General features: G+C 35.6%; 1 protein-coding gene across 1 annotated transcript in view; it reads right to left on the reverse strand.

The window, feature by feature from the left end:
* Nucleotides 1-8,000: 8,000 nt before the first annotated feature.
* Nucleotides 8,001-14,891, reverse strand: part of BRWD3 (bromodomain and WD repeat-containing protein) — a 58,962-nt gene continuing 52,071 nt past the window's right edge. The window contains exons 34-36 of the mRNA XM_089644055.1: nt 14,452-14,545; nt 10,901-11,050; nt 8,001-8,339 (exon numbers count right to left, since the gene is read on the reverse strand). Of these exons, the coding sequence (XP_089500181.1) occupies nt 8,109-8,339; nt 10,901-11,050; nt 14,452-14,545 (475 nt within the window). The 3' untranslated portion in view covers nt 8,001-8,108. The remainder of the gene's footprint in view (nt 8,340-10,900; nt 11,051-14,451; nt 14,546-14,891) is intronic.

Here is a 14,891-nt window from a genome sequence, read left to right on the forward strand (position 1 = left end):
TTATATGTATTGAAAATTTCTAAATAATCTTGTAATTTTGTATGACTAAATTTCGATATGTTATTTCGATTGAGAAATACTGCTTTTTCTATGATTCCCAAGAAAGTAGAAAGTTTTTGTTCATAAAAAAAGGAATTACACATACATTGCTAAGTAAATAAATAGATACATCTTTTTAAAGTAAAACACTGAAAGTTTCATCGAAAAATATCAAATAGATCATAAGATATGAATATTTTGCGGAAAGTCTAATTTTGGCGCTAAAATTAAAAAAAACACCCCAATTTGGCGGTAAAATGCCCAACCATATAGTATTAAATGAGTAATTTATGAAATAACACAATTCAATCAAATGAAATTTACTTGCCACGCCGGGATTTGAACCTGCTACCTCCAGCTTGCTGTCGATATTTGCTTCTCGACCACGGAGCAGTAGTGGCTCGTGACTTTTGGGTGAACTAGGACTAAACAACATTAATAATGTAGAATATTTCTAACTTTGCATTCTATCACACTCAAAGTCAGAGATCTACAATGTCAGGCGAGTGTAAGTGAGACGGAGAGCTGGGCTATTGTGTTAAATGGAACATTTGTTTCAACTCAAATTTGTATGGAAGGCATTTGAGTGTTCTTAATTCTATGCAAACAGTACATCTTCATTGACTAGTTTCATTATACATATATTATGTACCTACCTCAAATGTAGATCTTATACAGGGTGTATCGGCACGTACCCGACAAACTTTAACCAGCTATTCCTTAGCATATTTGGAGTAAAAAATCTTATGTGCACTTTGCTGTCCGGTAACGTTTTTTTTAATAAAAAATTTATTATTCATATTTTCACCACATGTCACCACTGTTTTATCCTTTGTCAAAGTTTGAAAACCCATCTGGCAAATATTTTATTCGAATTCCGTTGAATAATGCACGTGTGTACCTATATTGGCGCACACTTACAATCACAACGAAATGGCACGGCACCATTCGTCTCATTTTTAACTATTATTATTTAGTGTGTGCGAAAGAGCGAAGACGCTTTTTGACATACTTGCTTATAACAGCTGTTGAACACGAAACGCAATGCCAATGACAGTGATGTAGTGTAGAAATTTTAAATTTTTTTGTTTTTAATTGAAAAAAAAATGCTACCGGACAGCAAAGTGCCCATAACATTTTTTACTCCAAATGTGCTAAGGAATAGCTGGTTAAAGTTTGTCGGGTTAGTGCCGATACACCCTGTATATTATAAAATAAAGTCGCTATCTGTATCTGTCTGTTTGTGCGCTTAGTTCTTCTAAACTACGCAACGGATTGAGATAGGGTTTTCAATATCGTTCAGAGAATTTCATCCGGAAGGTTTACATATATATATAATACATAAACCTTCTTATAGGATGTAAAGAATAGTCGATGTTAAGTATGCAAGTAGTAAAAAAAATATTTTCAAGCGTTTACATTGCTAACGCTGGCTAAACCTTAAGAGATACATCAAAATAATGTACTACGGAATTGTAGATCTTAAAAAGGCCTAAAGAAAAGTCCTGGATGGTATATGTCTATCTATTAAGGATAACCCCTAGCAACGCCGGGTAGGGTACACATCAGTTAGTATTCAATAAAAATGTATTAGTTTTCCCTCAAATTAGGAAAGTTTGCAGTACAACTTTTGATAAAATAAAAACATTTATTTGTAATTTTTTTATGTTAATAAATATAAGGTTTTTTTAATTTGTAAAATTCTAAACAGGGTGTCTGAGGGTAAAGTGCACAAACTTCGAGAGGTGATTCTAAATGATGGTACAAGTAAAAAATGTTCATTGTTATTTTCCCATACAAAAATATTGTCTCTTAGAAGAATGTTATTTTTTCCATACTAATAATTCAACTTTTGTAACTGAAAATTACCTTGAAACATTGCTGACATTTCGGAAAAAGTTATTTATCTCCGTGTAGAATCATCCCACAAATATAATATCCCGTGATTTTTCACGAGTGAATCGCTATTACCTAACTAATTTATTAAAAATAAATTAATTATTTAATGAGTAAAACCTCAAATTGTAATATTCAATAAAGACAATACATACTGCCACGATAAGTAAAAATACAGCATCTTCTCATTTGAGACGTTCATGGAAGATACTGCGGTTTTACTTACCATTGCAGAAAAGCCATTATCTCAAAAGCAGTATTTTTGACTTATAAGTATAAGTGTGTTGTGGAGGTGTTCGTCTACCTAAAGTAAGCTCAATTTTACCTGACTTCTGCTAATATTATTGAAATATTTTCTGCAAACAAACTTGAACAAATAGCATATTTTCGGGGACCAAGGAGTATCAAACATAGAATACATTGAAGACATAAAGATCACATTTCTAGGGATTATTCATCTGTTCAGTGCTTTTAACGCATGCCTCATTCATACTCTTATTCTGTCAGATGCTTTTAACTCACGCCTCATCCTAACTCATATTCTTTTAACTCATGCCTCATTCTAACTCATATTCTGTCAGATGCTTTTAAATCACGTCTCATCAAAACTCATATTCTGTCAGATGCTTTTAACTCATGCCTCATCCTAACTCATATTCTGTCAGATGCTTTTAACTCATGCCTCAATCCAACTCATATTCTGTCAGATGCTTTTAACTCACGCCTCATCCTAACTAATATTCTGTCAAATGCTTTTAAATCACGTCTCATCAAAACTCATATTCTGTCAGATGCTTTTAACTCACGGCCTCATCCTAACTCATATTCTGTCAGATGCTTTTAACTAATGCCTCATTCTAACTCATATTCTGTCAGATGCTTTTAACTCACGTCTCATCAAAACTCATATTCTGTCAGATGCTTTTAATTCACACCACATCCTAACTCATATTCTGTTAGATGCTTTTAACTCACGGCCTCATCCTAACTCATATTCTGTCAGATGCTTTTAACTCATGCCTCATTCCAACTCATATTCTGTCAGATGCTTTTAACTCAAGCCTCATCCTAACTAATATTCTGTCAAATGCTTTTAAATCACGTCTCATCAAAACTCATATTCTGTCAGATGCTTTTAACTCACACCACATCCTAACTCATATTCTGTCAGATGCTTTTAACTCACGGCCTCATCCTAACTCATATTCTGTCAGATGCTTTTAACTCACGTCTCATCAAAACTCATATTCTGTCAGATGCTTTTAACTCACGCCTCATCCTAACTAATATTCTGTCAAATGCTTTTAAATCACGTCTCATCAAAACTCATATTCTGTCAGATGCTTTTAACTCACACCACATCCTAACTCATATTCTGTCAGATGCTTTTAACTCACGGCCTCATCCTAACTCATATTCTGTCAGATGCTTTTAACTCACGTCTCATCAAAACTCATATTCTGTCAGATGCTTTTAATTCACACCACATCCTAACTCATATTCTGTTAGATGCTTTTAACTCACGGCCTCATCCTAACTCATATTCTGTCAGATGCTTTTAACTCATGCCTCATTCCAACTCATATTCTGTCAGATGCTTTTAACTCACGTCTCATCAAAACTCATATTCTGTCAGATGCTTTTAATTCACACCACATCCTAACTCATATTCTGTTAGATGCTTTTAACTCACGACCTCATCCTAACTCATATTCTGTCAGATGCTTTTAACTCATGCCTCATTCCAACTCATATTCTGTCAGATGCTTTTAACTAATGTCTCATTCTAACTCATATTCTGTCAGATGCTTTTAACTCACGCCTCATTCCAACTCATATTCTGTCAGATGCTTTTAAATCACGCCTTATCCTAACTCATATTCTGTCAGATACTTTGCAACCTGTTTTAGAAAGGTGATGATACTTTATTATAACTATAATTACTGATAATAAAAACTTATTTTACTACACAAATATATAACAAACATTATCGTCAACTCTTTTTTTTATTGTTTCATATAAAAATAATTAATAAAAGTCTCAAATTGCAGTCGATACCTTTGATTTAATAATCGCGCCCATTTTAATTATTCTGTAGTTAATTTCTAGATTTGAATATAAAGTGTGGTGTTTTCTCCTTCTTACACCGTTTAGTTCATATTACTCACCACAACAGTAAGGGACCATACAAGTTAATTATCCATAGGGTTTAGTGGATAAACTGAATGCGCCTTCTGAAATTAACAAAATAAATAAATAAAAAACCAATATATATACCAGAACATTTTTAATCAAATATTTTTATACATTTATTGAAACATCAGTCGTAATACGTACTAGAAGTATACAATTTTTTTAAATTAATCTTAAATATAAAACTACATAACCGATAAAAAAACAAATTAATTAATTTTATAACTTTATATACATTCATCAGGAAAGAATTTGTTAAGTCAGTTCAATCGACTCCAAACGTGATGTGGATTCTCAGGTTGTCCGGCACTGTGTGTCTACAAGTTTCCAGACACTCTGTATAACAGTTTTTTTTTCTATGCCCACCCTTGCGGAGAAATAGGGTGATAGTTAATTACAAGCAAGAGTTTACCAACTTGCACTCATAAGACTACAGAGTGATGTTTGCGTCCAGTGGTCGCCCACACCGGGGTCGACAGCCCGTAGAGAACTGCCGGCAATAAGTGATGTAATAAAACTGGTAACATTTGACCGGTCAGCGGCTGAGTTGGTATTGCGTCTGGGTCCCACCCAGGCGTCGTACGTTCAATTCCTCAACTGGCTATGTCCTCCGTTACGACGCAAGCAACATTTCTCGCTTATTGTGGTGGTAGTAGATTTTCGAATATTGTCAGGTTATTCGTAACCCGGGAATGTTTGTTTTTTCTTTAAAAAGGACCAAAAGAATGACTAGACGAATAATCAGCGCCATTTTGAATCTTTCACATTTAATCCCCGATAAACTTCAATTCTCGGTACATTTAATTGAGATCTAAGTGTGAAGATTGCCGTCTGACCGACCAACCAAATGTAACGGAATATCTCAACATAAGTATACAATATAAATAAAACCAAGCCTTCGTAGCTCAGTTGACATAGCATCTGCTGCCATGTTCAAATAAGGATTTTTGTGATACATTTTTTTAATAATTCATTTAACAAATAAATAAAATAAATAAGTGTAATTTGCAAAAAAAAAAACATTTGGCTTCCATTTTCTTCGAAATATGACATATATTTTGTACTAGCGTATTATAAATTAATTAATTAACTAAAAATTTACCATTTAAGTTATTAAAACTAAGAAAAGAAAAACATAAAACATTAATGGCAGAAACACTCTGCAAAATAATCACTCGTAATCATAGACATTCTAATTGATAAGACAAACCAATCGGGAAACGGGGAACAAACAAATTTGCACGGGGCGCGAGAGGCGACGTGACCGTTCCAATTTCGGTGATTTCTCAATAAATGAATCTGACAGTATACAGGCAACTCGAAAATAAAAACTGCTTAAGAATTACTAGTCCTTTTTACAAATACAAATTGCTGGCTGCGTAAAAAACTTACTAAAAAACTACATATACCAAATCGGGTATTCAAAAGTTAGGATTTGTTTCCAAAATTTTATAATTTGTTACACTATTTAGTTAAGGCGATGCACTACGTCGTGTAATATTTTAAATTGAGCCGCTATCAATAACAACCCTTACGTAGATGGCGATAAGGTTTAAATTCCCGCTTAACACCATCCGCCTGTTTTGATTTATGCAAGAAAAAAACATGTCCAAAAAGTGCCTTTTATTTTATTTTGTGGATGTTCAGGCATAAATATTTAATTTTTTTTCGATCCTTTTATAAATAACTTAATTTGCCACAATATACAATAAAATCATAACCGAAAATGGGTTCGTAAGTAGGAGATTTTGAACTTTAAAGCAGATTTCATAGGCCTTTACATTATTTTTTTCTGGGCTTATAAAAGTCTAAAAAATACTCGATTATTTCAAAGGCCAAGATGTATTCTACTCGCAGTATTTAATTAAAGCATCTGAAACATTTCTAGGCGACCAAATTTTCAAATCAAAAACACATGATTTTGCATTACTACGTAGTGCATCGCCTTAAGACACTCTTGAAAATGTGTTATAATTTACCCATCTCACTCAATTTTAGTGTCACTGATTCAAGGGAGTTCAACTTTTCCGCGCATGTTCTGATTATGTCAATGTCGTAGTTTATGGTACCAAAAATAATACGATCATATTTGCCAGTTTATTGAAATGATACCCAGATTTAATGTTATGGCAAGTCTTTTAATTCGGATGTCTATATTGTCTATGCTCTTAATTAATATTAAGCTAAGTAAATTAACCTGTTATTGTTACAAACCGATTTGCGACTGCTCAGCTATTGATTTAGCTTAAGCCACCTCGCTGTTTCCAACACCGTTTAGCGTTACTTACACATCGGTGCACGTAAGTTTTAGAAATCTAATAAAATGTAACTAAAAATCGCCATTACTGTGGCAACATCGGGTAACACAGATTTTAGAAGAAAATATAGTAGATTCAAATGTGGGGTTATGTTTGAGTGCCGAATCTGACATATTATCATTGACGGGAAAAATGGCATTTAAACTCAAATTTTAAATGCAAGGTAACTATTTTTTTTTTCATTTAGCGCCAAGATTGCTACGTAAAACAATATCAGGTCACAGATTGTTTCGCATTGCGCTGAATAACATTCGTAAGTAGTTATCATGTAATAATTTCCCCTGAAATCTAAGTAGGTATTTATTTGTAAGTACCTTTTAAGTTTCTTTGTAACTTTTTTAAAACCTTCTTCAGGCAGATAGGTACCGTAATACAGAAAAGCTCAGTCGAATTTAGCCATCTCGTCACAGTAAGACTTGCTTAAACAGAAAAAAATGAATGCCGCAGATTTTCGAAACCGGAAATGGAACGTACAAACAAATTTACTAGACGGTCCAGTTGCTCAGTTAATTATCTACAAGCACATAACAGGCCGTTGGACGTTGGAGTCATCTAGCTGTTGTGATGGTTAGTTGGACCACGTTATGCAGAAGCCATCTAACTCAAAAAATCCTAATTCGTTTACTTTAACCCTTTCAATACCAGTGTTTTTCCTGAGGAACATGAAAAAAAAAATTCTTTCGATTTTGTGAAAAAAATCGCCACATATTTTCCGTATCGCTTGTGAAGGATTAAAATTAAAAAAACTGTTGGTGTGATTGATTTTTTGTCCTTACTAATAAAAAATAACGCTTTGAGACCTAAAAATAATAAAAATCAAATTAGAAATATGTAATCTAAATTGGTTAAAAAAAAAAAAAAAATTCCTACACTAAAAATTTTGTGTTATCAAGCTTAAAATATGGTCTGAAAGGGTTAAGTGACATTTTCATTTACTGAATACACCTAACACAAAAAACTCCAAATTAGGAACATTCACGCGGGTTCACATTGTTATTTTTAAATAAAATATTGCAGAAAATATCCACGTCGTTTGGATGATGTGATATTTACAGTGAAACTTACAGTGAAACTGACAGTGAAACTTACAGTGTAACTGTCTTCAGAAGTTTTCCAAGGGACCAGGCGAAAAAAAAACTTCTCAAGTGGGTTCTAAATTTTGCAATATTTTTGATTTTTTTCTAGTTTTGTACACACGGTTATTTTTTGTGGATTTTTCAATTTCTTTAGTAAAATTAATTAAAAAGATTTAATTGTTTCCGGCTGCAACTACATCAATATTTAAGTATTTTTTCAATCGTGGCAAACACAAAAATGTCGAGCTGCCACTTTCACTGTATAGCTCTCGTAATCTGTAAAGTAGTACATTGTATGACTGCTGAAAAAGGGTTCATTTCAGGTACCTATGTTGTGACAAAGCATACAAACGCTTTGAAAAATTCCACAAACTTGCTTATTTATTGTAAACGTATAAAATCTAACCATTTAACACAGTGACGTAATATTTTTAAAATTCCGCAAGCATTCAATATGCTTATGCGATAATCTCAGGTTGCCAGTATGCGGGTTGGATGGTTTCTGCACAACGTGTTGTAGTAGTATGATATGAGCAGGAGAGCGCGAGTGCGAGTGAGCAGAGCAGTGGCCAGTGCGCGCAGTGTGTCAGTCCCCCAGCAGGCCGCGAGCCTTGGGCGTGAGGCGGCGCACCCTGCCCCGGCTACTGACGCTGAGGGGGGTGGAGGAGGTGGCGGGGTGGTCGGCCCATGGCGGCTGGGGCTCCGGCGGGGCGGGGGGCGCCAGGGGGCGCTCGTCCGAGCCGGGGTCGTCGCCCCACCACGGCTGCGGCGCCTGGGCCGGGGGACGCGCCCCTGCAGAAGGAGTGGACAGCCGGGACTGCAACATTCACCAAAACAAAAGTTACTATGGGTAGCGTGAAGAAAGTATAAACTATTAGTTGCGCTAACCCCAAGTGTGCCCGCCATGTGCCAGCTGACATTTCTTTCATAATAACTTACTTATTTTTTGCACAACAATGTTTTTGTAAATTATTATTATTATTTAATAAGTAGGTAGTCTTCTGCTGATGCGCTCTGACCAGATTTCAATCGATTGAGTTGTTTTAAATTAAAAAATAAGTTAATCCTTTCTTCTTTCTAAATAAGAATGCAATTGATCTTTAAAATAGGTTTACATTAGTAGAATGGATGATATGTTGTGGAAGTTAGTTCCACGCTTCGACTACTCTATAATGGATGACATGTTATGGAAGTTAGTTCCAAGCTTCTACTACTCTATGTAAGTAGAATGGATGACATGTTGTGGAAGTTAGTTCCAAGCTTCTACTACTCTATGTAAGTAGAATGGATGATATGTTGTGGAAGTTATTTTCATGCTTCCAATACTCTAGATTTATATAATTGTTGGTAGTGATATTTCTGGAATACATCATACTCAATCAAGTCACCTCTTGCACTTCTTTATTTTAACTTTGTTAATCTTAGTTCTTTGATTCTATCTGCATATTGCTGGTCTTCCGAAGATGTTGGTATTTTTGTAAAAGGTTTCTGTACTCTCTCTATTATATCTATACCATTTGCAAAATATGGACTCCATATTTGGAAAGCATATTCAGGGAGAGAATGTGTTGTACCGTCCTACCAAATAATGTGTTTAAATTTATAAAAATCCTAATCCTAAATGTAGTTTCCCCAAGACATTTATATTGAGATAAATATTTTTTTTTTCTCTAATATTATAAAAACAATATTATTTAATGAGGAAATATGACAGCATTTTTATGTTTTATTATATTTATCAGCTAATTAAGCATTCTTCACAATAAAATTAGGTCATATGAGACTTTTCTGTAAATAAATACAGTATTTTGACTTTGACATTTGACACGGACTTTGCATTGTGCTTTTTAAAAATCAATGTTTGCAAGTGACGAAACGATAAACTAGAATAATATTAAGATTCATCATTTCCATGCCAAGCGAATACAAGTTATTTAAGTATGCTGTCAGCAATTTTTAAGGTTCAAAATACCATAAAATCGAGGCTAATGCGGTAAGTTTCTAGCAAATTTGTCACGGATTAACTGACATTAAAACCGTTAATAAAGGGTTTAACAATAAGAGGTGTTATTTTGAATAGCCCGCTATTTCGGTAGATGTTACTTTTGAAGCTGTCATTTTTTGACATTTGACAAGTAGAAACTACGCCATTAATAAAAATGGAACGATACACGCTTCAACAACGCATTGAAATTATTAAAATTCACAATTATTAATTATTAAAATTCCATCGAAAAATCATCTTGAGTGATGAGGCCCATTTCCACCTCGTTGGCTTCGTCAACAAGCAAAATTGTCGCATCTGGGGCTCGGAAAACTCAAGACTTATTGTTGAAAAGCCTCTCTATCCTCAACGTGTGACTGTTTGGTGCGGTTTATGGTCCGGCGGAGTCATTGGACCTTACTTTTTCGAAAATGAGGCTGGAGCAACAGTAACGGTGAATGGATTGCGCTATCGAGAGATGATTAATGATTTTTTAGGGCCGGAATTGGATGGTATTGATCTGGACAACGTTTACTTTCAACAAGACGGCGCTACGTGCCACACAAGCAACGAAACCATTGATCTTTTACGGGAAAAGTTCCCGGACAGTGTTATCTCTCGAAGAGGTGATCACAATTGACCACTGAGATCTTGTGATTTAACACCTTGCGACTTCTTACTTTGGGGCCACGTGAAAGAGAAGGTCTACGCCAACAGCCCAGCGTCGATTCAAGACCTCAAAGATGGAATTCATGAGGCTATCGAGGACATAAGGCAGCCACAGCAGCGATTTGGTTATGGAAAATTTCATGAAAAGGATATGGTCCTGTAGGCGTGGTCGTGGTGGTCATTTGACTGATGTTATTTTTCATTATTAACGGCACACATTCCTCTTTATAATGAAATAAACATTCGATCATTTATATTAAAAAATGGCATTTTTCTTTGAAGATCAAAATAACACCTATTATTGGAAAACCCTATAAATCAAAACCAAAAGATTTGTAAAGTAGGTACTTAAATGCCTACTTACTTAACTATAAACCATATAATTTATGTAGGTTTCACTTATTCATTATTTCAAATGAGGAATTATACAATTTATCCAAAGAAGCGTCGCTATCTCAATGACAATTCTTTTTTTCAAACTTTCTTCCGGCAGGAAGATACCATCATATTGAAAAATGATAATTCTTTACTGAATCGTAGTCAAAAGGAAGGCTTGCTTGAATGATAAAGAGGATGCAGAAGATTTTCGGAAACGGATTGCTCAAATAAATTTACAGACAGATGCAATGCCAAACAAATTAAAACAGGACTCAGTCAACAAATTGTCGGTTTATGAAAGATCGCACATTACACAAAATGGATGGATGTTGTGTGGGCGTCCTTACCTGGACGGTGATTGGGTTTGCGCGGGGCCGCTGGTGCGCGCGCAGTCGCTTGCTGATGGCGGCGATGGAATCCTCCTCACTGTCCTCGTTGTAGCGCGGCCGCTTGGAGTTGTCGCGGGCGGGACGTCCACTCGACCCCGACGGACCCGCCTGCAAACCAAACAAAACTCAACAAGGGCAACAAGCATTACCCCTCCAGCTTTTTAGGACCATCCATCGTCCATATTTTATATTTTTTTTCACGTTTAACGGGACAATGATGCTCCATCTTTGCGTCACCCCGACAGCATGCTTGGTAATCCAGTGTAGTCTCCAAGGAATTACTCTTCAAAACACTCACAAATAAAACCATTTTTTAATCCAAATAACTGATTGTATATTTTTATCTCACCAAACAACAACACTCGAACAAAGAACAGGCCGATCTCACACAGGAGTCAAAACGTTAGTTTTATGTTTGGTTAGTCTATACGGAAAGGCTGTATCCTTCAACATTTCAATCTCACCGAACAACCACACTCGAACTAAGAACAGCTGATCTCGCGCAGGAGTCAAAACGTCTCTTTTATGTTTTGTTAATTTACACGGAAAGACTCCGAAGGATCGGTTCATGGTATCCGCGTGATCTTTTTCATTATTTTCAATATCCATTTTTTCTCGCGTATTGTTCCCGATCTGCCTAACCGCGTTATTTTTGCCCGCGCGTCCAACCGATCGCAGGGCAGCCACCCGAAAAACTCTCAACAAAACAATAATCGGGCACTGCCCTGGCAATCCAAACTTGCACAATTCTTTAACGTTACACACTCTAATATTAAAAATAAGAAGAAGATGGTTTGAAAGGGAGATATGTAAATACGAATGTTAGAGGGAGCACTCTAATATTAAAAATAAGAAGAAGATGGTTTGAAAGGGAGATATGTAAATACGAATGTTAGAGGGAGCACTCTAATATTAAAAATAAGAAGAAGATGGTTTGAAAGGGAGATATGTAAATACGAATGTTAGAGGGAGCACTCTAATATTAAAAATAAGAAGAAGATGATTTGAAAGGGAGATATGTAAATACGAATGTTAGAGGGAGCACTCTAATATTAAAAATAAGAAGAAGATGGTTTGAAAGGGAGATATGTAAATACGAATGTTAGAGGGAGCACTCTAATATTAAAAATAAGAAGAAGATGATTTGAAAGGGAGATATGTAAATACGAATGTTAGAGGGAGCACTCTAATATTAAAAATAAGAAGAAGATGGTTTGAAAGGGAGATATGTAAATACGAATGTTAGAGGGAGCACTCTAATATTAAAAATAAGAAGAAGATGATTTGAAAGGGAGATATGTAAATACGAATGTTAGAGGGAGCACTCTAATATTAAAAATAAGAAGAAGATGGTTTGAAAGGGAGATATGTAAATACGAATGTTAGAGGGAGCACTCTAATATTAAAAATAAGAAGAAGATGGTTTGAAAGGGAGATATGTAAATACGAATGTTAGAGGGAGCACTCTAATATTAAAAATAAGAAGAAGATGGTTTGAAAGGGAGATATGTAAATACGAATGTTAGAGGGAGCACTCTAATATTAAAAATAAGAAGAAGATGGTTTGAAAGGGAGATATGTAAATACGAATGTTAGAGGGAGCACTCTAATATTAAAAATAAGAAGAAGATGGTTTGAAAGGGAGATATGTAAATACGAATGTTAGAGGGAGCACTCTAATATTAAAAATAAGAAGAAGATGGTTTGAAAGGGAGATATGTAAATACGAATGTTAGAGGGAGCACTCTAATATTAAAAATAAGAAGAAGATGGTTTGAAAGGGAGATATGTAAATACGAATGTTAGAGGGAGCACTCTAATATTAAAAATAAGAAGAAGATGGTTTGAAAGGGAGATATGTAAATACGAATGTTAGAGGGAGCACTCTAATATTAAAAATAAGAAGAAGATGGTTTGAAAGGGAGATATGTAAATACGAATGTTAGAGGGAGCACTCTAATATTAAAAATAAGAAGAAGATGGTTTGAAAGGGAGATATGTAAATACGAATGTTAGAGGGAGCACTCTAATATTAAAAATAAGAAGAAGATGGTTTGAAAGGGAGATATGTAAATACGAATGTTAGAGGGAGCACTCTAATATTAAAAATAAGAAGAAGATGGTTTGAAAGGGAGATATGTAAATACGAATGTTAGAGGGAGCACTCTAATATTAAAAATAAGAAGAAGATGGTTTGAAAGAGAGATATGTAAAGATAAATACGAATCTTAGAGGGAGCTCTTTAGCTTTCGTAACCTCACCCACAATTGCCTTAGTTGACATTTTCTATTGACTGTCGGACGCATTGTCACGAAATGTCTGAAAGAAGTGACGACGAGATTATCATGATTAGATATTGTTATAAAGTTAACGGATGCACTAGAGTGAAAGGGTTACCCCGCTAAACAGATAAGGGAAATCATAAGAGCCAAATCTACCCCAAACGAAGACAGAATTGAACAAGAGCTAAAGCTAAAAGTCTGCGCTTTCTTGCCTTATGTTCGCAATGTGACGGATAGAATTGCCAAGCCAAAGGAAAGCATCAAGACCGTCTTCGGAACCACAATAAAAATACAAGACTTACTGAGGCCGCAAAAACCAAGTTTACGCTTGAGACGGCTGGAGTTAAAGTAAATAAACTCAGCTGTTCCGGTTATGACAAAGTTTATGTACACCAGACAGAACGGACAATCTCCATAAGGATTTTAGAACACTTTCGAGCATGTAAACTCGGCCAACCTGTTGAATTGGCATCTGCCGAGCATTTAATTGAAACCGGCCATTACTTTGGATTTGTTCTGTTATCGATGGTGAAGTCCTGCGAAGACCCAAAACGCATAGAGCGTGCCTAATTACGGAGGCAATTGAAATTCAAAAAAATTCCATGAATAAAGATGACTAAGCTTAATAGTTCTTGGTATCCGGTAATTAATGGCAAAAGAATGTTTAAAGTATTACTGTAATACCAGGTCTTGAAGGATTGAAGTTGGCAACACGGAATCACATCTACGTACATAAGAACAAACCCTCCACAATCTTCGATGAAACATCTGCCCTGATGATGGACACTGCGACGCTGTCCAAAACGTTGACTTAAGAAGGATGTAGTGCAACATGGCAAAATACCCCAAAAATAAATCACTATAATATCATATTGTTAATTGTTCCGTCATATTTCGACCAGTTGAGTGGTAACGACTTTGATGCAACCAACGAGTTTACAAACTGTGTACGTATCTTCGCGCAGATGTATGACAGTAGTCATATAGACAGTATCGGATACTTGGGTATCCCTGTAGAAGAAAGGCCTAACAATATCGTCAAATGGCCAATCATTAGAATTATAGTCTTTTTACATTTAAAGGTTCGCGTCAAACGTCGATTCCAGGTTCGTTTCCGCTTTTCAAAAGTGTAAACAGATTTAAATAGTTATGTTGGAAGTTTGGTTGGGAACAAGGTTGGTTGGCTAATGTTAGAGATATGGAAATGAGCAGGGATGATCGGCTTACCCTGGATTCATCAGAATGCATGTTGAACCGTCCGCTGTGCCGCTGCGAAGAGGTGGACGGAGCGTCATTGCCAGACCTCGACGTCTCCACTCGCCTGCAAATAAACAAACAAACAACATGACCAAAGAATCACTGACTAGATAATAATTACTTGCCGTAACTTCTGGGCATATCAGTCGTAAGTTGACCGCCGAAGAGCGAACATTAAAATAACCAGACCCTGCGCAGACAAGTAAAGATCACTAAATAAAGGCAATGGTTTGCAGCATAGTCCATTGTGGGATTTTTCTGCTCAGGTTCTGAATCTGTGGGTATATTGTAACACATTTGTAAAAGTAAATAGTAGTTGGAAACAAGCCCAAACATTTGTTGAAATTCGTAAGCAGACTAAATAGTGATAAGGCCTCTTCCCTCGTGGGACCCTCAGGGAACCAAGGAGG

The sequence above is a fragment of the Hesperophylax consimilis genome, chromosome 20 (assembly GCF_061612785.1).
Source record: "Hesperophylax consimilis isolate HC1 chromosome 20, BYU_Hcon_1.0, whole genome shotgun sequence".
Lineage (NCBI taxonomy): Eukaryota > Metazoa > Arthropoda > Insecta > Trichoptera > Limnephilidae > Hesperophylax > Hesperophylax consimilis.